At 44.3% G+C, this 24,739-nt stretch overlaps 2 protein-coding genes across 2 annotated transcripts; one reads left to right on the top strand and one right to left on the bottom strand.

Moving 5' to 3' along the window:
* Positions 1-3,362: 3,362 nt before the first annotated feature.
* On the bottom strand, positions 3,363-6,453 carry LOC140361530 (sialic acid-binding Ig-like lectin 14). Its single transcript, XM_072447241.1, has 7 exons — positions 6,448-6,453; positions 5,947-6,103; positions 5,584-5,750; positions 4,821-4,974; positions 4,424-4,560; positions 3,789-3,927; positions 3,363-3,460 (listed from the first exon to the last, which is right to left on the bottom strand). Exons 1-7 carry the CDS (start codon positions 6,451-6,453, stop codon positions 3,363-3,365), a joined length of 858 nt encoding a protein of 285 aa, XP_072303342.1.
* Positions 6,454-13,951: 7,498 nt separating this feature from the next.
* Positions 13,952-15,776, top strand: LOC140361528 (fMet-Leu-Phe receptor-like). Its single transcript, XM_072447240.1, has 2 exons — positions 13,952-14,126; positions 14,892-15,776. Exons 1-2 carry the CDS (start codon positions 13,956-13,958, stop codon positions 15,774-15,776), a joined length of 1,056 nt encoding a protein of 351 aa, XP_072303341.1. The 5' UTR covers positions 13,952-13,955.
* The last annotated feature ends 8,963 nt before the right edge of the window (positions 15,777-24,739 follow it).

The raw sequence follows: 24,739 nt of genomic DNA, 5'->3' as shown, positions 1-24,739 counted from the left end.
CTCCAGCACCTCATCATTCTCTATTCCCCAGTGTTTGAGACATTCACTGAGCACGTCATCTGTAGGAGCCTTGTCCTTGATGCACTTATGGATCTTGGACGTTTCGTCCTGGATAGTGGCTCTTACGCTCACTAGTCCTGGCCTCCTTCCTTACGGCTAGTGTACAGTCTCATGGTGCTGGGTTTGGGATGGAACCCTCCATGCATGGTCAGGAGCTTTCATGTCTTAACATCTGTGGTATATATCTCCTCCTTTGGCCAACTGATTATTCCTGCATGGTATCTGATCACTGGCAGGGCGTAGCTGTTTATTGCCCGGGACTTGTTCTTACCATTGAGCTGGCTTCAAAGACTTGCCTCACTCGTTGTGGGTATTTGGCCATAGCTGCTTTCCTGGTTAACTCTTCGAGGTTGCAATTTGCCTGTGGTATTCCCAGGTACTTGTAACTGTCCTCAATGTCTGCTATCATTCCTTCTGGGAGTGAGACCCCCTCTGTTTGGACTACCTTCCCTCTCTTAGTCACCATCCGCCCACACTTCTCTAGTACGAATGACATTCCGATATCTGAGCTGTAGATCCTGGTGGTGTGGATCAGGGAGTCAATGTCGCGCTCGCTCTTAGCATACAGCTTGATGTCATCCATGTAGAGGAGGTGACTGATCGTAGCCCCATTCCCGAGTCGGTATCCATAGCCAGTCTTGTTGGTTATCTGGCTGAGGGGGTTCAGACCTATGCAGAACAGCAGTGGGGACAGAGCATCACCTTGGTGTGTGCCACATTTGAAGGTCACTTTGTGCAAGTGGCTTGCCATTGGCCTCAAGGGTGGTTTTCCACAGCTTCATCGAGGTCCCTATGAAGGCTCTTAGAGCCCCCTTGATGTTGTACAACTCCAAGCATTCCATGATCCAAGTGTGTGGCATTGAGTCGTAGGCTTTCTTGTAATCAATCCAGGCAGTGCTCAGGTTGGTGTGTCGGGTTCTACAATCCCGTGCAACTGTTCTGTCTACCAGGAGCTGATGTTTCGCACCTCTGGTATTTTTGCCGATACCCTTCTGAGCACTGCTCATGTATTGATCCATATGGCCGCTTTTCTTAGCCGCCATTATGCCCGACAGAAGCTTCCATGTTGTGGAGAGACAGGCTATTGGCCAATAGTTGGACGGGACTGCACCCTTTGACGGATCCTTCTGGATCAGGATCGTACGCTCTTTGGTTAGTCATTCAGGGTGCGTCCTGTCTCTTAGCAGTGTTTTTATTTGGGCTGCTAGGCGCTTGTGGAGTGAGGTGAGTTTCTTGAGCCAATATGCATGTATCATGTCAGGGCCCAGTGCTGTCCAGTTTTTCATACCTGAGACTCTTTCCTGTATGTCTGCCGCAGTGATGGTAACTGGATTCTCCTCAGGGAAGTTGCTGTGGTGCTCTCTCAGAGCCATCAGCCATATATATAAATAAACTAAAACTCTCACCCTCTGCGGGTGGTCCCCTTTCAAGCTTGGGTCCTCTACCAGAGTCCTGGGAGCTTGAGGGCTCTGCGCAGTATCTTTGCTGTTCCTAGCACTGCACTTTTCTGGACCGAGATCTCTGACGTCCTTCCTTGGATCTGCTCAAGCCATTCTTCCAGTTTGGGAGTCACTGCCCCAAGTGCTCCGATAACTACGGGCACCACCGATACTTTCACGCTCCAGGCCTTCTCCAGCTCCTCTCTGAGGCCTTGGTATTTCTTTAAATTTCTCATTTTCCTTTTTCCAGATGTTACCGTCCCATGGCACTGCAATGTCCACCACCACGGCTTTCCTCTGCACCTTGTCAATCACCACGAGATCGTTGCCGTGTGTTTGGACGCTCGCCATTGTTCTCAACGTTCCTTATTTTATGTATCGCGGCATGAACACGGACAATTACAACAAAACAAAGTGCAACATTGATAAGGGACAGGAGAAGGATGTTAGAATATATCTGTACGTGCTTCGTTTTGTGTGTGGCTTCCTGTTGCCTTTTTGGGTCATTCTTGTGTGCTCCGTCGTGGCCGGTTTAGGAATCAAACGTATAAATTTATCCAGGAAGAAACGCTCCTTAAGGATTTTGGTGGTTCTGGTCACTTCCTTCTTCCTGTGCTGGGCTTCTTACCACTGCCTCCAGCTTTTCAAAATAGCTGACACATATAAGCAGGTTTTGAAGCCGTGGCAACGGATCACCTCTGCCATAGGCTACTTCAACAGCTGCGTGAACCCGTTCCTGTATTACTGTTTGGGGATGGAGCTGGGGGGATGCTTCAGGCAGCGTCAGCACAGAGTTTACAGCAGAGCAATGGTCATCGAAGAGGCCCCTCATGGGGAGGGCACCCCGAGTACTGCCACCAGAGATCTGTGATGCAACAGTGTACAAACGAGTCAACTGCCCGTCACAGCGTTTGAAAACACATAATATCTGTGTCTGTGCCACGGTGATATGGTCATGGATACAGCCAGAAAGAGGATTAAGTATTCATGAACCTTTTGTTCTTTTATTATTCATAAACTGAACAGTACATTCTCCCTTATAAACATGCAGCTTTGTCTTTTACTGATTGTGAAAATAGTACGACATTACATACAAAAATAGGGCGTTTATTATAGGACAGTTTCTGTGGTGATGACTGTTGGATTATAAACTGCTTAAGTTCCTGCAGAGGTGAGATCCAACACAGAGTCCAGTATTTACCTGGTCAATTTGTTTGCTTTCAAAATCCAACCAGAAGAAACGATGTGCTTCATGTTTTCACTGAAACTTATTCAATAAAGTGATGCTGATTAATTGTTCCGTTAGTTGTGTAATTCCTCAATATTAAATGTCATATATTTTCTGTTAAATGTTTTTACACACAAATTTTCTACAAAAGTACAGGAATAAAAAACAACAATAACAAAAATGTGTTTTTATTCTTGTTTTTCTCCTTAAATTGAGCTAAAACATGAATGTCATTCAGAGGCTCTTCCTGGATTTTCCTTGAAAACAACAGTGTTCTCATAGTTCAACACTTCCGCAGACTTCACATTTGGCCGACAGGCCTTAAAAACAGGACAAACTCATCAGAAATGTGCACACAATGTCGTCTCATTTGCTGTAAACAAGTGCAGTACCTGAAGTTTGTCGTAAACTGAGGAGTAGGAGCTGGTTTGTAACTCAGAGTAGATGTTGTCACCTCTTTGCTCCACCTGCTGAAAGTTTGGACATTTATGAAGAGAAGAGTTTTAAAATGCCAGAATAAGTCGTCAGTATAAATGATGAGCTTACCTTCAGCCTTTTTGAAAGACTTTGAGGAAGAAAATGAAGATGATTGTTTTATAAAAGAGTAATATGAATATGAATATAAAAAGCTATGATTACCTCCCGTACTTGTGGAAGAACAGCGCCACCGTGAGGACGTACAGGGCAGACAAGGCTCCACACACAACAAAGAGCCAGAGTCCAGCACAGGGGCCTGCGGACAGTTTAAAGGTGCACTCTGTGACTTTTCTGCTGGAGGGTTCGTCACCTGCTCGTCTCATGGGAATGTCACTGCTTCGCCTGGACCGTGCGCAAATTAATACAGTGAAGAGTTTTAAATCATAGTCATGTATTACAGACTGCAAAGTGAAACACCTGCTGACTACTGCATCAGGCTTAGAATATGTTGAGCAGAAACATGTCGGCGCTAATTACCCCTGAACAATAAAAAAAAAAATGGGAGAATGACCAAGAGTCCTCTATTGTGTCACGGTCCAGCCCCGCCCTCACGCCCAGCTCCAGCGTTTAGACTCATGCTTTACCTGTCTGCGCCGTGACCTCCAGGACCAGGGGCTCGGACCTCTGCGCCCCCCTCTCGCTCCGGGCCTGGCACTGGTACAAGCCGCTGTGGGACTGCGTCACCTGTAGGGGCAGCGTCCGGCCGTCACCCACCTTCACCATCTGAAAACCACACACGGACCTTTCTTTCCAACCGATGACTGTAAAGCAGTCGTTTCGCTGTTGCTTCTCGGCAGTTCGGGAATACTACAGAGAATGATCCACGCAGGGAAAATACAGCGCAGGGCATTTACACCCATAATGAGCTCGATGTAGCCCGGTTTAGGGCCAAGTGTAGACAGCAGCACCGACCGTCAAACTCACCAAAGTCCAGAGAATTGCAAAAGAAAGAAACACAAAGGTTGATCTAGTCTTATTATTCCTCTAAACCGCCGAGTCCCAGATTAGACCTGGTTTAGTTCTGGTTTGGATGTAGTTTTGGGACTTCTCCATGTAGATAGCTTTTGCATGGAATGTTGCACAGTGTACTCATGTATCTCCATGGAGACAGGTCATATCACGTTTTTGAGCGTGTCTCCCCCAAATATAAACCTGTCATGATTAATAACGGCATTTTGAATCATAAGAGCACCGCCAGCTGGATGAATGTCGCTCGCACCGTTCCGTTGGTGTCGCTGAACCAGGCGTAGGCCGACACGGGGGGGTTTGCTCTGCTCGAACAGCTGAAGACCACCACACGACCTTCTGAGACTGGGCCTGAGACGCTCACCTCTGCTGCGGTGCTGCTGGGACCGTCTGGACAAAGGACACACTTTCACCACACAATCGGCTACAAACCTGTGGAGGACTGCATTTGTTTTCATTTTACAGTCACTACAATAATAAGAGAAACATGTTATAGTTTTGTCATCACTAAAATGCACCTTTGGGTTCATTGACAACTGATTAATGTAGTAAAATAATAAGACTTGATCAGGTTTGATGTTTGTGTTGCATGTGCTTTTCTTCTGGAACATTCAAGTGAAAAAGGGGAAGATGGACGTTCAGTAACTCACACAAAACACTGAGCGTGTGGGAGCTGATAAAGGACTCAGTGCTGCCCCCTGCTGGCAGTGGATGGGACACGGAGCAGGCCACGGTCCGGTTGTGATGTCGAGCTGCGGCCGTGAAGGTCAATGTGGACCTGAGCATCATCTGACCATCTGAAGTCTGACAGAGGACACACAGTGTGTAGTGTTAACGAAGCAGGTCTAAAACAGGGCTAAAGCAGGACTAAAGCAGGACTAAAGCAGGGCTGAAGCAGGACTAAACCAGGACTAAGCCAGGTCTAAACAGGACTAAAGCAGGACTAAACCAGGTCTGAAGCAGGACTAAACCAGGTCTAAAGCAGGACTAAACCAGGTCTAAAGCAGGACTAAACCAGGTCTGAAGCAGGACTAAACCAGGTCTAAAGCAGGACTAAACCAGGTCTAAAGCAGGACTAAACCAGGTCTGAAGCAGGACTAAACCAGGTCTAAAGCAGGACTAAACCAGGTCTAAAGCAGTACTAAAGCAGGGCTGAAGCAGGACTAAACCAGGACTAACCCAGGTCTAAACAGGACTAAAGCAGGACTAAACCAGGACTAAAGCAGGTCTAAACAAGACTAAAGCAGGGCTGAAGCAGGACTAAAGCAGGGCTAAAGCAGGACTAAACCAGGTCTAAACAGGACTAAAGCAGGTCTAGAGCAGGGCTGAAGCAGGACAAAAGCAGGACTAAACCAGGTCTAAACAGGACTAAAGCTGTGACTGAATATAAAGTGACCTCTTCTTGTGTAGTACCTGCAGTATTTGTACTCGCTCGTGCCGTTTGCTCTCAGGGGCGGTCCATGTGACAGAGGGGGGCAGAGAGGGGCAGGGCACCATGACGGAGCACTGCAGCCTCACCTGACCTCCCTCTGTCACATGACTCAATGAGGTCACAGAGGTCAGAGAGGGCGGGGCCACACCTGCAGTAAACACAGCGTGAATGTGTTTCCTCGGATGGAGTTGTTCAGTCAATATTGAAAACATTTGATGTGACGATCAATGATAAATATGTGTTATTGTTGACATCAGGCGCATTAATGGGGGTGTTAAGATGGAAACCTCCCTCCTATGATTTCAAAAATACATTTACTTGAATTGTGGGTATTTGATGAATACCTTGTTTGACGGTGATGTGTACCCCTTGTGTGAAAGTGTATTTTAAAAGGGATTTAGGGCAGTCCAGTCTGAAGAAGTAAACGCCGTTCTGTTCCTCGGTGAAATTCCCGAAAACCGTGGTGCAGTTTTTCCTTTTCACGTCACCTAACACATTACCCTGGAACAAGAGATACTTCTGACTACTACAAAGTAACAGTACAGTAAAAGATACAGTACAGATATATACTAGAAGCTTTCTGAAATACTGTTGTGCACCTCAGCCTCAGAAAAGTGACATAGTGCAGCTTTAAAGAGGCTCACTGTAGAGAGAGGAGAGTTCAGAGCTCTGGTCAGAAAAGTGACATAGTGCAGCTTTAAAGAGGCTCACTGTAGAGAGAGGAGAGTTCAGAGCTCTGGTCAGAAAAGTGACATAGTGCAGCTTTAAAGAGGCTCACTGTAGAGAGAGGAGAGTTCAGAGCTCTGGTCAGAAAAGTGACATAGTGCAGCTTTAAAGAGGCTCACTGTCATAATTGGGCCGAGCAGGCCTCTCCTCCAGACGGCGCCTCCAGAGCAGGTGCTCAGCGCTGGAGTGAGAGGATCAGGTACGACAAAACTACAAGGCACAGACACACAGGAGCCTTAAATTCCCATGATCCTCAGGGGCACTGTCACGTTCCAGGGCTCACTATTCACACCTGCAAGAAGAAGACATCTGATTGGCTCTAACAAAGTCTAAGATTCAATCATAGGAATAAGTATGTGATAAGTACACATGAAAAGTACACATGAAAAGTACACAAGAGAATATAAACATTTCATATATTTTCCTAGTTATTCCAGTGTTTTTTAGTTTTTTTTTACAAAGAGCAAAATAAAAGATAGCAAAGTAAACAAAATTGAAGTAAATAAATAATAAGTAAAGTAAAATACATCTAGGCTTTCTACACGTGGAATGTAAATATGAAAGCATTGAAAAAAATACTCACAATAATGGAAAACAATGTCAGAAAAAGAAATATTCTGCTTGAAGAGTTTCCTGTTACGGCGTAGCACATACCGTACTTTTGACTGCAACTTGTACTGAATTAAATAAAAACTGCTGTCCATCTTGTGTCTATTCTCACATAATCAGACTTATGGATACTTTAACTTAGATAATACATGTACAACAAAGAAAAACTTTAGTCTTACCATGAATTAGAGCCCAGACCAAAAGGATCCATTCAGCAGACATCTTCTGGAGAACTATAAGGAATAATGACACTGTTGTTTACTTCACAATGGAGTTAAAACTATCATCGAATAATGAATTTCACTACCTCAACAGGACATGAAAAAGTCCCTAAGTGTGATGAACGAGTACACTGAAGAAAAAGAGGACTTCCCCAAGAGGTAACTGTAGAAGATGGAGAAACACAGATTTCCAAACAGCTGCAGGGTGTGAGAAAAGAATAAGAAGCATTTTATATTCAATTATATTAACTGTAAAACAAGTTCCAAGTGTTTTGAGTTATATTGCATTTGTGGAATATTGTAAACAACGGTTGATCCAAGATATAGAAAATTCATTTTAAAAAAAGAAAGATAGAAAAGCATTGATTACGGACCAACTTTGTGTTTGAAAGAAAGTTGTAGTTCAATAGTCTTTTTTATCTCTTTGAACATTTAGGAAAGCTGGTTCTTACATTGCTTCTCATCTGTCTGCATAAGATCCTTCTACCAATTTTAATGCAAATATGCTTTTATGGCTTAAACAGGGTACAACAATCGAATAGCACAGTTTGTTTTCCTCCACAAGGGGGCAGATGTTTTCTGCTACTAAAAAACACCAACCTGATCATCTGTCTTCTTCTTTCTGTTGCATTTTCACTCAAATATTTCCATTCAAGAAGTATTTTGTGTATCTACGTCTTCCTTTTGTATTATTCTTTATATTTATTAGACTATTTTATTTTTAGTAATTGTCACCAATCGTTTTTTCTATATAATTACTCTTTTTTATTTTCTATTGTTTTTATTTGATATGGACATAACAATTATATTGACACCTGATTGTGCTCAGTGTTCGTCCCTGTCCATCATCTTTTAAAGGGTTTAGTCCAAATACAAATTCTACACAAAAGTATTTACATAAAACAGAAACACATTTCAAACTTTACATGAGCAGCTCTGAAGATACAACTGGAGGAGGAGAACATGACCAGGAGAACATGACCAGGAGAACATGACCAGGAGAACATGACCAGGAGAACATGCACAGGAGAACATGACCAGGAGAACATGACCAGGAGAACAGGAAAACATGACCAGGAGAACATGACCAGGAGAACATGACCAGGAGAACATGACCAGGAGAACATGACCAGGAGAACATGACCAGGAGAACATGACCAGGAGAACAGGAAAACATGACCAGGAGAACATGACCAGGAGAACATGACCAGGAGAACATGACCAGGAGAACATGACCAGGAGAACATGCACAGGAGAACATGACCAGGAGAACAGGAAAACATGACCAGGAGAACATGACCAGGAGAACAGGAAAACATGACCAGGAGAACATGACCAGGAGAACATGACCAGGAGAACATGACCAGGAGAACAGGAAAACATGACCCGGAGAACATGACCAGGAGAACATGACCAGGAGAACATGACCAGGAGAACATGACCAGGAGAACAGGAAAACATGACCCGGAGAACATGACCAGGAGAACATGACCAGGAGAACATGACCAGGAGAACATGACCAGGAGAACATGACCAGGAGAACATGCACAGGAGAACATGCACAGGAGAACATGCACAGGAGAACATGCACAGGAGAACATGACCAGGAGAACAGGAAAACATGACCAGGAGAACAGGAAAACATGACCAGGAGAACATGACCAGGAGAACATGACCAGGAGAACATGACCAGGAGAACATGACCAGGAGAACAGGAAAACATGACCAGGAGAACATGACCAGGAGAACATGACCAGGAGAACATGCACAGGAGAACATGACCAGGAGAACATGCACAGGAGAACATGCACAGGAGAACATGACCAGGAGAACAGGAAAACATGACCAGGAGAACAGGAAAACATGACCAGGAGAACATGACCAGGAGAACATGCACAGGAGAACAGGAAAACATGACCAGGAGAACATGACCAGGAGAACATGCACAGGAGAACATGACCAGGAGAACATGACCAGGAGAACATGCACAGGAGAACATGCACAGGAGAACATGACCAGGAGAACAGGAAAACATGACCAGGAGAACAGGAAAACATGACCAGGAGAACATGACCAGGAGAACATGCACAGGAGAACAGGAAAACATGACCAGGAGAACATGACCAGGAGAACATGACCAGGAGAACATGCACAGGAGAACATGCACAGGAGAACATGACCAGGAGAACAGGAAAACATGACCAGGAGAACAGGAAAACATGACCAGGAGAACATGACCAGGAGAACATGCACAGGAGAACAGGAAAACATGACCAGGAGAACATGACCAGGAGAACATGCACAGGAAAACATGACCAGGAGAACAGGAAAACATGCACAGGAAAACATGACCAGGAGAACATGCACAGGAGAACAGGAGAACATGACCAGGGGAACATGACCAGGAGAACATGACCAGGAGAACATGCACATGAGAACATGACCAGGAGAACATGACCAGGAGAACAGGAGAACATGACCAGGAGAACAGGACCAGGAGAACATGCACAGGAGAACATGACCAGGAGAACACAGGAGAACATGACCAGGAGAACATGACCAGGAGAACATGACCAGGAGAACATGCACAGGAGAACATGACCAGGAGAACACAGGAGAACATGACCAGGAGAACATGACCAGGAGAACATGACCAGGAGAACATGAACAGGAGAACATGACCAGGAGAACATGACCAGGAGAACATGACCAGGAGAACATGACCAGGAGAACATGACCAGGAGAACATGAACAGGAGAACATGACCAGGAGAACATGACCAGGAGAACATGACCAGGAGAACATGACCAGGAGAACATGACCAGGAGAACATGACCAGGAGAACATGACCAGGAGAACATGACCAGGAGAACATGCACAGGAGAACATGCACAGGAGAACATGACCAGGAGAACAGGAAAACATGACCAGGAGAACATGACCAGGAGAACATGCACAGGAGAACAGGAAAACATGACCAGGAGAACATGACCAGGAGAACATGCACAGGAAAACATGACCAGGAGAACAGGAAAACATGCACAGGAAAACATGACCAGGAGAACATGCACAGGAGAACAGGAGAACATGACCAGGGGAACATGACCAGGAGAACATGACCAGGAGAACATGCACATGAGAACATGACCAGGAGAACATGACCAGGAGAACAGGAGAACATGACCAGGAGAACAGGACCAGGAGAACATGCACAGGAGAACATGACCAGGAGAACACAGGAGAACATGACCAGGAGAACATGACCAGGAGAACATGACCAGGAGAACATGCACAGGAGAACATGCACAGGAGAACATGACCAGGAGAACACAGGAGAACATGACCAGGAGAACATGACCAGGAGAACATGACCAGGAGAACATGAACAGGAGAACATGACCAGGAGAACATGACCAGGAGAACATGACCAGGAGAACATGACCAGGAGAACATGACCAGGAGAACATGAACAGGAGAACATGACCAGGAGAACATGACCAGGAGAACATGACCAGGAGAACATGACCAGGAGAACATGACCAGGAGAACATGACCAGGAGAACATGCACAGGAGAACATGAACAGGAGAACATGACCAGGAGAACATGACCAGGAGATAACAACTTTGATGGTGTTTAGAATAATACTGCTTTAAGGGGGGGAAAAAAATGAATATCAGAGAATAAAAACCAGGGTTCCTCATTTTCAAGAAATTTTTTTCAATGAAATTAGGATTTAGACCGTTTTACCTCATTCGCTCTCACATTTCAGACACAAAATAGAACCAGGGCGACATCATCAACAGCCAATCAGGGCTCATCCCAAAGAGTCATGCAGTGACGGCTCCACAGCTTGTGCAGAGCGTTTCTGTATTTGTTGAGTTGATATGGTGGATCATTTCAGGCACAGTACTAAAATCACCATAAAGGTTACATACTGCCCCTTTAACTGAGAACTTTAGAAACAGACAGAAGTGTTTTCAGGCAGACGAATGGAAGAGGAAAAGAGGAAGTCTCACTCTGACTCGAGTAAGAGGTCCGTGTTGTTTCGATATGGGACAGTGTTCGTGTCGCACAAACCCACAGCTGCAGATTATAACGTGTGTTAGATTAACCTCTGATTGGACAAATTTGAGATACACAAGTTGTAATGGTATTATTCCTAAACAAACAGGACTTTTGATTGCACAAAGCCACGCGCAGAATTGGCCGGCTGCAGACTTCATGATGATGATCAACAGATTATGAGCCAGATAATGAGTTTCACACCTAGACTGTTTGTTTTTTTTGGTCACATGACGGTGTATTTTGCACCTTTGACGAATGTGTGATGATGAACAGTACAATGTATAAACACTCCTTTATGCAGACCTGCCTCTCTTCTGCAGACAAACATCAGATCGAGGCGTGAATCCTTTAAAATTAGAAGAACGACATGATTTGTTACTAAGATTTAAGAGTGATTTAAAGTTAGGTTTATGATCTGTCTCACCTCTGCAAAGAATTAAAACATATGTGGCTAATTACTCTTATTAGCATTGACAAACATGCTATTATTGTTATATTCCTTTGCCCTTTATGTCCACACATGGCCCACATGGGGAGAGCAGTTTGTGTTTTGATTCTTAGCTCTCTGCAGCTCATGCTCAAGAGCCTGAGTCATTCAAACAGTGGTTTCATGCAACATCTTTGTGGTTTAATACTAAGTTCAAACGAACCAGGCTAATAATGCGTCATCTGAACACTCATCCACCACATATCGAGTATTAAAAGGCAGTTCACAATAATGATGTCCAATAGTAATACATTGTGTGTTGGATTATTGCATTATTAATTCTGTTCTGATGCTCTCCTTGTGCACTGTATGAATCATAATATAGTTCATAAATAAATCCACCTCTACCATGGAGACGAGGACCTGACCACGACACAGGTCAGCAGCATCAAGGTATCATTTAGCAATAAAAACATGAACACATACAAATATTAATACGTTAAACACTATGACAGAGAAGAACAGCATTAATATCCTCATGGAGACAAGCAGGTGGCAGAGCAGCTCCAGGAAAGTCACAGAGTGTGTCTTTAAATACAAATACAGAGACAGATGTATTAACATGTGCTCTGATTGTGCCAAAAAGTGTTGTGTTGTTAAAATAGCCCTGATCATGTGAGCGTCTGATGAGCCCGAGTGGGTCGAATGTAGTTAAATACAGAGTTCAGCTATTTTGTTTTGTGGGCGTGGTCTGTCCGGTTTAACCACTGACCACAGGCTCAGACTGAAGCAACAACACTGACATGTGTCTGCTTCCTCTTTGAGTCTGCTCATCTACAACTGCAGCTTTCCCGCTGGTAAGATCCATCACACTTGCTCCTAACTGAGTGGAATAAACTGCCACTTGGTGTAGTTTATTTGCACATTTTTATTATCTGAATAATTGATGAATAATTAATAATAATGTGATGCTGTGGCTTAGAGGCACGGTGCTTGTTTTCTGATTCAGCTTCCGATATTAATTTAGCTTTTCGACCTTGAAGGTAGAAAAGCATTATATTAATATAAATATAATGTAAAATGTAAAATGTAAATATATCATTATTTTCACGCTAAATATTCTGGGATAAAAGGTCTGAGAAAAAAGGTCAAATGTGTTCATATGTTGATCTGAATAAACTGTAGCAAAACAATATGTGAAGCTGTATAATCTCAGTAAAGTGCATTAAACGTGATTTTCATAGTTATATTTTCGTCAGCTTTGCAAACCTCAGAGATGTATTTACTCAAGTGCTTTGAGCTTGGACCATCTTCAGTTTCCTTGATCTTCTCTCGTCTTTATGTCCAGATAAAAGCAGACGCTGACTCAAGGCGCGTGACTCTGACACACTGGGATCAAACTGGAGCTTTATCACACTCAAAGGCACATTATTCATGGAGGTGGAAATGCTCAAATGCACAATTCCATGGAAACAGAGGGTTAAATCCAAACAACATTTCCATGGAAACAAGCAGGAGTGACGCAGAGGCACTCCAGTCGTGCAGAGGCTCAAAGGCATCTACAATCTGCATAATATGTCACAAATAAAAAGTCATGTTATTGCTTTGCCTTGAATGTTCCACCAAACAGCCTCTGGCATTTATTCATTATTTATTATTCTATTACATGTTTTTATTACTCTTAATACCTGGGAAAAGATGCTCCCGTACTTCAGTCTAAGCCAAAGGAAACTATAAAGATGAATGTGCTGCCCAAACGTCTCTTCTCTATTCCAGACCTAGATTCCAATTCATATTCCCAATCGGCTTAAAAGTAATAAAATAAAAGTATTTGTATGGCAAGATCTCTGAATCACAAACTGTCACAAATGATCAAAAGGAGTTTGGGCTTTACCTTGTCTATAATATAACTTTATTTCATTTCAAACCAGTGCATTGCTGAACTGATGTGACCCAGAATATGAAGCTTAATAGAAAAAAATATTCAGTGTTTTGCGAGGTAACAAGAGTAACAGACATTAGACAAATGGAAAAAATGACGTTCGGGCGTTTTTCTTTATCTCTTTTGCTCCATCTCTATGTGTCAAGTTCTATTTCTTTATTTTTGTTCTATTTAATAACTGAAATACAGAAAATGATTTGAAATATATGTTTTTTTACCTTGTCTCCATGGAGATTGATACATTTAATGCCCAACTGTGAAACTGGGAAAAGCATAACTCCATGTTTTCTACTCGTGTATAGATCGATAGATAATTAGTGAAGAAGTGATTAAAGATGCGGATGTGTTCCACAGATTCACAATGTCTTGGAACAACTCGCAGCTCATTCTGAAGTCCACCAAACCACCTGACCAGGAAGTGACCACTGACGCCATCATGGAGAACATCAGCATCGTCCTGTACACGCTCACCATTGTACTGGGTATCCCGGGCAACGCCATGGTCATCTGGGTGGCAGGGTTCAAGCTCAAGGTAGAATTGTGTTTTGATCATATTCACTATTATCCATTTAAGAGAAAATAAACATGACTTTAAATGTATTAGCTGATAAATGTAAACTTTGTATGTAACATGAATGGAAAATAATTTACAGTTTACAACATTACCATTTTATTTTTTTTATTTTCAAATATTACATATATTTCGACAGAATAATATTGCCCACCTCGATCTGGGAGTGAAAGTAATTGGAAAGACTACTACTACAGTTAGTACTACTCAAGTACCGGTACTACTAACCATATATTCACCCCAAATTCATTAAAATACTACTATATATAATTCAGTTGCCACTTCAACTCTGTTCCTTTTCCAAATACAGAGTTGTGTTTGTTTCATGCTTTGAATCTGTGATGCCTCAATCATAAAATGTACAGCTCTAGTCACTCATATGTTTCATGTTTTAGGAACTGAATAACTCTTTTTCATTCATTACCACGGCTAAAGTGGCGGCTAAAGTACCGTATTTTCCGGACTATAAGTCGCACCAGCCAGAAAATGCATAATAGAGAAGAAAAAAACATATATAAGTCGCACTGGAGTATGAAATGCAGTCGCAAGTGTGAAAATAACAAATAATATCACATATAAGTCGCTCCGGAGTATAAGTTTAAATATAAGTATGAATATAAGTACAAAACTATGCCAAAAAACTATGAAAAAACTCTAGAAAAAAGTTTAAAATGTCTGCAAAATGTCTGAATAAGATCTTTAAGAAGGTCTTGTCTGTTTTCCCAGCCTAAAGTCACAAACGTGTGGCTGGTGAACTTGGCCGTGGCAGACCTCATCTTCTGCTTCACACGGATCTCCTCCCTCATCAAAAAGCTCTTCTTCGACCACTGGCCTTTTGGATCTTTCCTCTGCAAGTTCAACGGCTTCTTCAAATACTCCAACATGTTCTGCTCCGTGTCCCTGCTGGCCGTGATCAGCCTGGACCGGGTGCTCTGCGTGTGGAGACCCATTTACACCAAACAGAGACGGACCCTGTTTGTGGCCCGAGCCGTCGCCGTGTGCGTGTGGACGCTCGCTTTTCTCTTCAGCACTCCTTATTTCATGTATCGCCGAGTTTACCTGGGGAAAAACAATCTAAGCAAGTGCTCTTTTGACGTGAAGGAGTCTAAAAGTGGTGACAACAGTGCCAAACTGGCCCTGTACACCGCCCGCTTCCTCTGCGGCTTCCTCTTGCCCTTTTTGGTCGTTCTCATTTGCTACGTCATGGCGGGCGTGGGAATCAAACGCACCCGCTTGTCAGGGAAGTCCCGCCCACTCAGGATGCTCGTCACCTTAGTGGTCGCTTTCTTCCTGTGCTGGGCTCCGTACCACTGCCTCCTGCTGGCGAAGATGGTGAACAGCAAAAGTGCGGTGGTGAGGATCTGGCATCCTGTGGCGAGCGGCGTGGCGTACTTCAACAGCTGCGTGAACCCCATCCTGTACTACTGCATGGGCATGAGGGCGCAGGGCAGGTCCGGCCGCAGTGTGGCCAGGGCGTACCAGAGGGTGCTGGCGGGTGATGCGGAGGGGCCCACCCAGACTGTGGAGGGCACTGTGGAGGAGATCACGAGCTCCAGACACAGTGGAGAGGACAGAAGGAAGCGGCCCACAGAAGAGGTGGATAAACTTTGACTTCACGGCTCGATCATAAGTACCAAACACAATCAGGTATTTTTGTGTTTTATGTCGATTATTATGCAATGTATAAAGGGAAAGAGTTACATCACCTGTTTGTTTCCATGGAGATATTTTTACTTCATCTGGCCAAGCTACAGGTCAGATCTGTGGAAGGGCAACCCCACTCACAGTATTTTTCAGGATGTTACTAAAGCAATAAAAACATCTGTAGAATGAATTATATAATAATAAAAAAGACCTTTAATTTCATTCTGTGGAACATTGTAACTTCTGATGGAGACAATCCACTCTCACATAGTAAGTTCAAGTTACATAGTAATACAAGATAACCTTAAGTTCAAGTTAAACAGTGTGGAACTTTCTATTCTATAACCCATTCAGGTGGAGGCTCCTCCAGGCCATGTATGAGTCAGGTTTGTGGAGATGCAAGCTCGCTCACAATAAGGACTCAGGGTTTTCTTTTTTCAGCACAAGAAAAACAACCAAAATGACAACAACAAAAATCATGGTTTATTTTATTTTTTGCAAAAATGTTGATAAAATTAAAGGAATAATAGAGGATTGTTGGCGCATAATCTGAGTCTCATTTCCTCGTGACGTGGACAGCCGAGTAGTTCTCCCACATGTCAATCATTCCCTGCGTGCTTCTGCACACCTGCAGCCTCGTGCTGCTCAGGATAGCAGCACGTTTCCCTGGCTGCGCATGCGTGGTTGAAATGCTGGAGTGTGTTTAGCGAGTTCCTTCAGTGAACGGTACAAACATGACGACAGAGAAAGAGCTCAGAAGAGACGGAAATCTGCGAAGACGAGAGATGCGATGCGATTCGTCGCGCTAATAAACAAACGCACGTGTAGCACGTGTAGCACGTGTAGAAGTGGGGCTGTTGCGTGCTCACGCACAAGGTTTGATGGTGGGTGGCGTCTTGGAAACAACAGGAGGGTGGGGGGTGAGGGTGGGGGGTGAGGGTGGGGGTGAGGGTGGGGTGTGAGGGTGCGCATGTGCATGTGCATTTTTAATATACTTGTTGTACAATGAAATGATGCGGCTGGTGTCAGTGTAGAATCAAACAAGATCAAAATAAAGTGTATATTTTATTTTAAATGTATGTAAAAATAGTAATATAATTGACGGTTAATGCCTTATAATTTATTTTCCAATAATAATAAGAATGAAATGTCTCACTCTTCCATGTTTGTGCAAGAGACACACAGCAAACACAAACACCAGGACTTTAATCCAGGTATAAAACAACCTTAAACACCACCAACCGAGATGTGAATCATGGGCTACAATTCATACATGAGAAATCATCTAAATGAGTACTTTAATGATCTTCAAAGTATTTGAACCATGAAAAAAACACAAAATACCACTCAAATAAAGTGCATAAAATACCATCAAAATAAAAACACAAAATACCAATAAAATACTCCATATGAGAGACAATTATCCACTGAGTTTTGAACGAGACAAATATTTTCATGTATTTAACAAACAAATGAAGCCACAGTGTCCACAGTCTCTGCTGCTTCTAAAATTATCCAAAGTGAGTTAGTTGGAAACATTGCGGTTGTGTGGTTGCCAGGGTGTAGGTGTGGGCTGTGAATATGCCCCATGACAACACAAACCAGTGGGGGGAATTGGGACTGTTACAAAGGAAACGTCCCAGTGCTTGACGTCTGGTTCAAGGGTCACATTTGGGGTTACAAGAAGTGAAACTGAGTGGGTTCTTCTGCCTATTTGATCACGTAGTCACTTTCTCCATTAGAGCATAATGACTGTTTATGGCATTAAACCTGCTCCATCACTTAATGTGTCTCTTGGGAGGGGAATTCTAGCGTTGCTGACAGGCTGCGAATAAACATCCTTTTCCTCATATTTTTGCATGAAAAACCTTAACAAAGAAATCAACGAAACTCTTAAAACACTTAAAAATATGTTGCGTTATTTGCATGGAAACATTTAAGTTAATGCACATGTTTTAATAGCAACGGGTTCAGACAAATAATATAAACTCTGTTCACCCAAACACGGATGTAAACAGGAATTAGTGCCACTTATTAACCACTATCTTTTATCCATGTTAAAATGTTAAATGAAGGTTCCATATCATGCTTTACTATCAACTGCTTTCGGGCAACATGGAATTTAGAATATTGTGACATCATTTGCGCGCACTGCATCTGATTTCCCTTGCATTTGTGAAGCGGCGCAGAGATTGCAGCTAATTTTGAACAACTAGAGACACACACACACACTAACAATCTAATCTAATTATGCCTTTAACAAGTTGGTACAAATATGATTAGAATAGACTGTTAACTATTCTGTAGAGTTGCATATGATATGGTTTTTGCTCTTTCTTTTTCATATCAGGATGTAAATGTTGTGCCATCACGCCCTGCTCCAGATGAACCTGCATGAAAAGCATCCCTGGAGTTGTGTTTTGAATAATCCTCCATATTTGCTCAATCTGAACAAATATGCCAATATAAAGTTCACACAGACACAACCTTCTTCTTCCACTCTTTGTAACTGCACGTCATCAACAGCAAAGGTTGTATATTGTCTTACTAAAGTTTTACTAAAGAAATGTTTAGACTGTGTAATGTATGCAAAGTAGTAGCAGTTGTAGTTGTAGCACTAGTAATATGCAAAATCCAAAAAATAATACATGCAAAACATTCTATTTGTTTGTTTGTCAGCGATGCTTGGATAACGTCCTGGTCGAGCGGTCAGATCCACTCACACCTTTGCACTGTATAAATGTGACCGTTTGATTTTCTCATGCGTGAAAGTAGCAGGCGTCATATTTACTGACCTCAATAAACCACATTTTATTTGTAGAGCACAAAACACACAATACAACATAGTGTTGGTCAGGGTTATATATATATATATATATATATATATATATATATATATATATATATATGTGTGTGGGTTGCTTGTTGCTTGTTGCTGAATCAGGTTTTTATTTGTGTTTTTTCTGTTTGGATATGTTTTCTTGCGAGAGGATTTCCAGGGTCCAAATGTTCTGCTGCACTTGTGTTGCAAAGCTGTATTTTCTGTATTTAGAGTAGGAAAGAGCCTCTGGCCTGGAGGTGGTGTGTTTAAAGCGTTGTGTTTACACTGGTCTTTGCTCAGAGCAGAGTTCCCATGACTCCTGTGGCCTGGATACAGCTCCAGCATCATTATGTTTTATGCCTTGAGATATTTAATAGTAATTCAAAACCTTCAGTCCATTCATAACATCGTTATAAGTATAACACTGTGTGACATTGACTCATCTCATGTGGAATTAGACTCAAACAGGAACATCCACAAATATAACCTGATAATATATATTATATTATACTACAATAATACCACATCTAGTACACATTTGCTTAAACATTTAAGAAATACATGATCATATTGTGATCCAAATAATATAAATAATTCTTCCACATAGACTTAACTCAGGCATGTCCAAACTAGGGCCCGGGAGCCAAATGACCAATTTTTGTTGGCCCTCCAGTTTCCTGCTATGTCGGCCCAAACAATAAAAAGTAGTACTTTTTACTGTGAAATTGGGAAAATTCAGGCATATTGATGTTATGAAAACCTAATATTAATGTTCTATGTCTAATTAAAGGTGTGGAGGCTCATCGCAATTACGTCAAATTCAAAATTTCAAATGATTCACTTTGTCATTCAATAAATTCGACATTGTCAAGTTGTTTGTGGCCCTCTGCCCTGTTTAAGTGTCAGAATGCGGCCCTTGGTGAAAAAAGTTTGGACACCCATGACTTAACTGATCATGTGACCGGCATCTCATTGAGGTGACGCCCCAGGCTTCCAGGAATAAAAGCATTATTAAATAATCAAAACTAAATAATAATATAAATAAACGTGAACCTCAAAAGTCAGGTCCTCCTTTTCATCGTTGGTTTTCGGACTGGTCAAGTCTGAGGAGTTTAAACAGGAGGTAAACATTATGATCTTCATCATCTCAGGTCTTAGGGTCACATGATACAGCGTCACTGGTTCCAGAGGAGTGAAACTGTCATTGATTCATAAATGTATAGATTTAATGTAATGAGCGAGTTCAGATTCATTTGTAGCCAAAAGATTTGTTAAGGAGCTAATTACACTGAATGTGTCGCGTGACATAAAAACACACACACATATGAATGATATTAATATTAAAGTTAACACTCATTAACTTAGTAGCAGCTCTATGAGACAATCAGGATTTCTCATTTACTGCCATCTCCTGCACTCACTGTTTGACCTGGAGTGGATCTGACCCGACTGCAGCGTGTGGGGTCAGAGCCGAGCTGGACGTGGTCATTTACTGGGAATTATGTGTGAAAGGGGCTTTATAAAAACTACGGGCCAAAAAATCCTATAAAAACTAAACAAATCTATCTCCATGGAGACAAGCAGATGGTAATACTAAAGTCACAGGCTGGATTAGAGTAGATTCGATTCCACTTTATTTTCCACACACTTAATACAGTTTAACCTAAGGAAGTTTAGCATCCAACCAGAAGTGCAAAGAAGCTCTAGATACAACAGACATGAACACAGTGCAACAGCAGGACATGCAACGTTCATATGAACATATTTAATGTCCTTGTTTTTACCGTACATCTTACAATAGTGTTAATTTAAAGTATGTTAAATCAAGTGCGACTTCAAGCGTGAAACAGGAAAATAAACTAAACTGTCCCTGAGTCAATCCGATCTCTCTGAACAGTCACTCTCAAGAGTGAGCAGGGCCCTTTGGGGCAAACTCTACATATACATAGTATGTGCGTATAGTCTGTACTGCCATCTAGTGCCAGACATTAGAAATGCATCTGTATCTGTTGCGCCCTCTGCTCCGACAGTTTGGGAGAGGTTCATCCATGGAGGTACGTGGTTGCTTTTTGAATGAGAAAATGAAGGACAGAGACGTTCACATCCTTTAAATACTCTTCCGTTTAATTTCAGGAAAGAACACTGAAGTTTTGCGCAGGCGCATATCACACATTTCCGCCAGCCAATAGAAATAAACATTGTCAACAGGTCATATGTACATTTTTAGCATTTATACTTTTTTGTACTGAATACAGTTTTGACCACAATGATGAAATAAAAGGTGAAAATAGTGTCTTATGACAAATTTTAAATTTGTGACTCGCTTTTTAACCTGTCGCATATCCTCTGAACGTAGTGGTCTAGTTATTTATGTTTTATGCATTGTATATTTTTTTCTGTTGTGTGAATTGCCTTGTTTACAAATTGTGCTCTACAAATACACTTTCCTTGCCTAATTGTATTTGAGAATTTAATCCTTTTTCTTGTTTGGAAAGCGCAAACAGCCTCAGGCCACAAATGCCTACTCTTCTACCCGCCTGTTACATCCCCATCTTTTTCTCTCTACTTCTTCTGTCTTGTTCATTTTATCTGTATATTAATGTGTATTGTACGTGTTGTCCCCCCTGTCTGTAAATACCCCCCCCTTTTTTATATATGTTCAGCGTCTTTGGGTCACTGAAAAGCGCTATATAAATAAAAGTTATTATTATTATTATTATTAAATGTTGTTGCTGGTTTAACACGCTGCACCTTCCAGAAATATCTACGTCTAAATAGTTTTGTCTAAAACCCACATCATCCTCAGTCCTTTTCCAGCAATATATATATATATATATATATATATATATATATATATATATATATATATATATATATATATATATATATACTTTTAGACCTAGTTGAAGTAGCAGTACTCATACTTCTGGGCAATATTTGTGGTCTATTGTGCTTTGTATTGATTTGTGTGCATTTTGATAACCTACAAGTCATATATACATTCCATATGTTTCAATTCTGTCGTATGTGTAATTGCTGTTGGAATTCATGTGCAATTCATGTGCAATCTATGTGCTGTCGTGACACATATTCATGTGCAATTACTGTCGGGATCACATGCAATGGTCCATCCATCCATCCATCCATCTTCTGCCGCTTTATCCGGGGCCGGGTCGCGGGGGCAGCAGTCTGAGCAGGGACTCCCAGACTTCCTTCTCCCCAGACACTTCCTCTAACTCCTCCGGGGGGATCCCGAGGCGTTCCCAGGCCAGCCGAGAGACATAGTCTCTCCAGCGTGTCCTGGGTCTTCCCCGGGGCCTCTTCCCGGTGGGACATGCCTGAAACACCTCCCGAGGGAGGCGCCCAGGAGGCTTCCGGAACAGATGCCCGAGCCACCTCAGCTGGCTCCTCTCGACGTGGAGGAGCAGCGGCTCTACTCCGAGCTCCCCCCGTGTGGCCGAGCTCCTCACCTTATCTCTAAGGGAGCGCCCAGCCACCCGGCGGAGGAAACTCATTTCGACCGCTTGTATCCGCGATCTTGTTCTTTCGGTCACTACCCAAAGCTCATGACCATAGGTGAGGGTAGGAACGTAGACCGACCGGTAAATAGAGAGCTTTGCCTTTCGGCTCAGCTCCCTCTTTACCACAACGGTCCGCCTGTCGATCTCACGCTCCATCCTTCCCTCACTTGTGAACAAGACCCCGAGATACTTGAACTCCTCCACTTGGGGCAAGGACACCCCACCCACCTGGAGAGGGCAAGCCACCTTTTTCCGGTCGAGAACCATGGCCTCGGATTTGGAGGTGCTGATTCTCATCCCAGCCGCTTCACACTCGGCTGCAAACCGTCCCAGTGCATGTTGCAGGTCCGGGTTTGATGGAGCCATCAGGACAACATCGTCTGCAAACAGCAGAGATGAGATCCTGTGGTCCCCAAACCGGACCCCCTCCGACCCCTGACTGCGCCTAGAAATTCTGTCCATAAAAATTATGAACAGAACCGGTGACACAGGGCAGCCCTGGCGGAGTCAAACATGCACTGGGAACAGGTCTGACTTACTGCCGGCAATGCGAACACAGCTCCTGCTCCGGTCATACAGGGACCGGACAGCCCTGAGCAAAGGGCCCCGGACCCCGTACTCCCGGAGCACCCCCCAAAGGACACCCCGAGGGACACGGTCAAAAGCCTTCTCCAGATCCACAAAGCACATGTGGACTGGTTGGGCAAACTCCCATGAACCCTCGAGCACCCGATGGAGGGTATAGAGCTGGTCCAGTGTTCCACGACCGGGACGAAAACCACTCTGCTCCTCCTGAATCCGAGGTTCGACTATCGGTCGGATTCTCCTCTCCAGTACCTTGGAATAGACCTTACCCGGGAGGCTGAGGAGTGTGATCCCTCTGTAGTTGGAACACACCCTCCGGTCCCCCTTCTTGAACAGAGGGACCACCACCCCGGTCTGCCAGTCCAGAGGCACAGTCCCCGAACGCCACGCGATGTTGCAGAGACGTGTCAACCAAGACAGTCCTACAACATCCAGATACTTTAGGTACTCAGGGCGGATCTCATCCACCCCCGGAGCCCTGCCACCGAGGAGTTTGCGGACAACCTCAGTGACTTCAGCTTGGGTGATGGATGAGCCAGCCTCCGAGTCCCCGGTCTCTACTTCCTCTTCAGAAGACGTGACTGAGGGATTAAGGAGATCCTCAAAGTATTCCTTCCACCGTCCGACGACATCCCCAGTCGAGGTCAGCAGGCCTCCACCCGCACCGTAAACGGTGTTTGTGAGACACTGCTTCCCCTTCCTGAGGCGCCGGACGGTTTGCCAGAATTTCTTTGGTGCCGACCGATAGTCCTCCTCCATGGCCTCCCCGAACTCCTCCCAGGCCCGGGTTTTTGCCTCTGCGACAGCACGAGCCGCGGCTCGCTTGGCCTGCCGATACCCGTCGATGACCTCCGGAGACCTACAAGCCAGAGTGGCCTGATAGGCCTCCTTCTTTAGTCTGACGGCATCCCTTACTTCCGGTGTCCACCACCGGGTTCGGGGGTTGCCGCCACGACAGGCACCGGAGACCTTGCGACCACAGCTCCGAGCAGCCGCATCAACAATGGAGGCGGAGAACATGGTCCACTCGGACTCAATGTCCCCAGCCTCCCCCGGGACATGGGAGAAGCTCTCCCGGAGGTGCGAGTTGAATACCCTACTGACAGAGGGCTCCACTAGACGTTCCCAACAGACCCTCACAATGCGCTTGGGTCTGCCAAGTCTGTCCGGCTTCCTCCTCCGCCAGCGGATCCAACTCACCACCAGGTGGTGATCGGTTGACAACTCTGCCCCTCTCTTCACCCGAGTGTCCAAGACACGCGGCCGGAGGTCTGATGACACGACAACTAAGTCGATCATTGACCTCCGGCCTAGGGTGTCCTGGTGCCACGTGCACTGATGGACACCCTTGTGCTTGAACATGGTGTTTGTTATGGACAATCCGTGGCTAGCACAGAAGTCCAATAACTGAACACCGCTCGGGTTCAGATCGGGGAAGCCGTTCTTCCCGATCACCCCTCTCCAGGTGTCACTGTCATTGCCCACGTGGGCGTTGAAGTCCCCCAGTAGAACAACGGAGTCCCCGGTCGGTGCACTGTCCAGTACCCCTCCCAAGGACTCCAAGAAGGCCGGGTACTCTGCACTGCTGTTCGGCCCGTAGGCCGCCACAACAGTGAGAGACCTGTCCCCCACCCGAAGGCGGAGGGACGCGACCCTCTCGTTCACCGGGGTAAACTCCAACACGTGGCGGCTGAGCTGAGGGGCTATCAGCAAGCCCACACCAGCCCGCCGCCTCTCCCCGCGGGCAACACCAGAGAAGTGGAGCGTCCAGCCCCTCTCGAGGAGATGGGTTCCAGAGCCCAAACTGTGCGTGGAGGTGAGGCCGACTATATCTAGTCGGTATCGCTCAACCTCCCGCACAAGCTCAGGCTCTTTCCCCCCCAGCGAGGTGACATTCCATGTCCCCAGAGTTAGTCTCTGTGTCTGGAGATCTGGTCGCCGAGGCCCCTGCCGTCGACTGCCGCCCAGATCTCTCTGCACCGGCCCCTTATGGATCCTCCTGC

This window comes from Eucyclogobius newberryi, unplaced genomic scaffold, assembly GCF_026437365.1.
Source record: "Eucyclogobius newberryi isolate DKJ021-1_F unplaced genomic scaffold, fEucNew1.0.hap1 SCAF_16, whole genome shotgun sequence".
NCBI lineage: Eukaryota > Metazoa > Chordata > Actinopteri > Gobiiformes > Gobiidae > Eucyclogobius > Eucyclogobius newberryi.
The sequence above is the reverse complement of the archived record's forward strand: the minus strand, read 5'-3'. Positions and strand labels throughout refer to the sequence as shown.

Coding starts and splice junctions, on each gene's coding strand:
- LOC140361530 (XM_072447241.1), bottom strand. Junction 3,928..4,423: donor TCAGCGACACCAACGGAACG/GTGCGAGCGACA, acceptor TGTGGTTTTCAG/ATGGTGAAGGTGGGTGACGG. Junction 3,461..3,788: donor GGAGGTCACGGCGCAGACAG/GTAAAGCATGAG, acceptor AACTGTCCGCAG/GCCCCTGTGCTGGACTCTGG.
- LOC140361528 (XM_072447240.1), top strand. CDS start 13,956: ATGTCTTGGAACAACTCGCAGCTCATTCTGAAGTCCACCAAACCACCT. Junction 14,127..14,891: donor TGGCAGGGTTCAAGCTCAAG/GTAGAATTGTGT, acceptor CTGTTTTCCCAG/CCTAAAGTCACAAACGTGTG.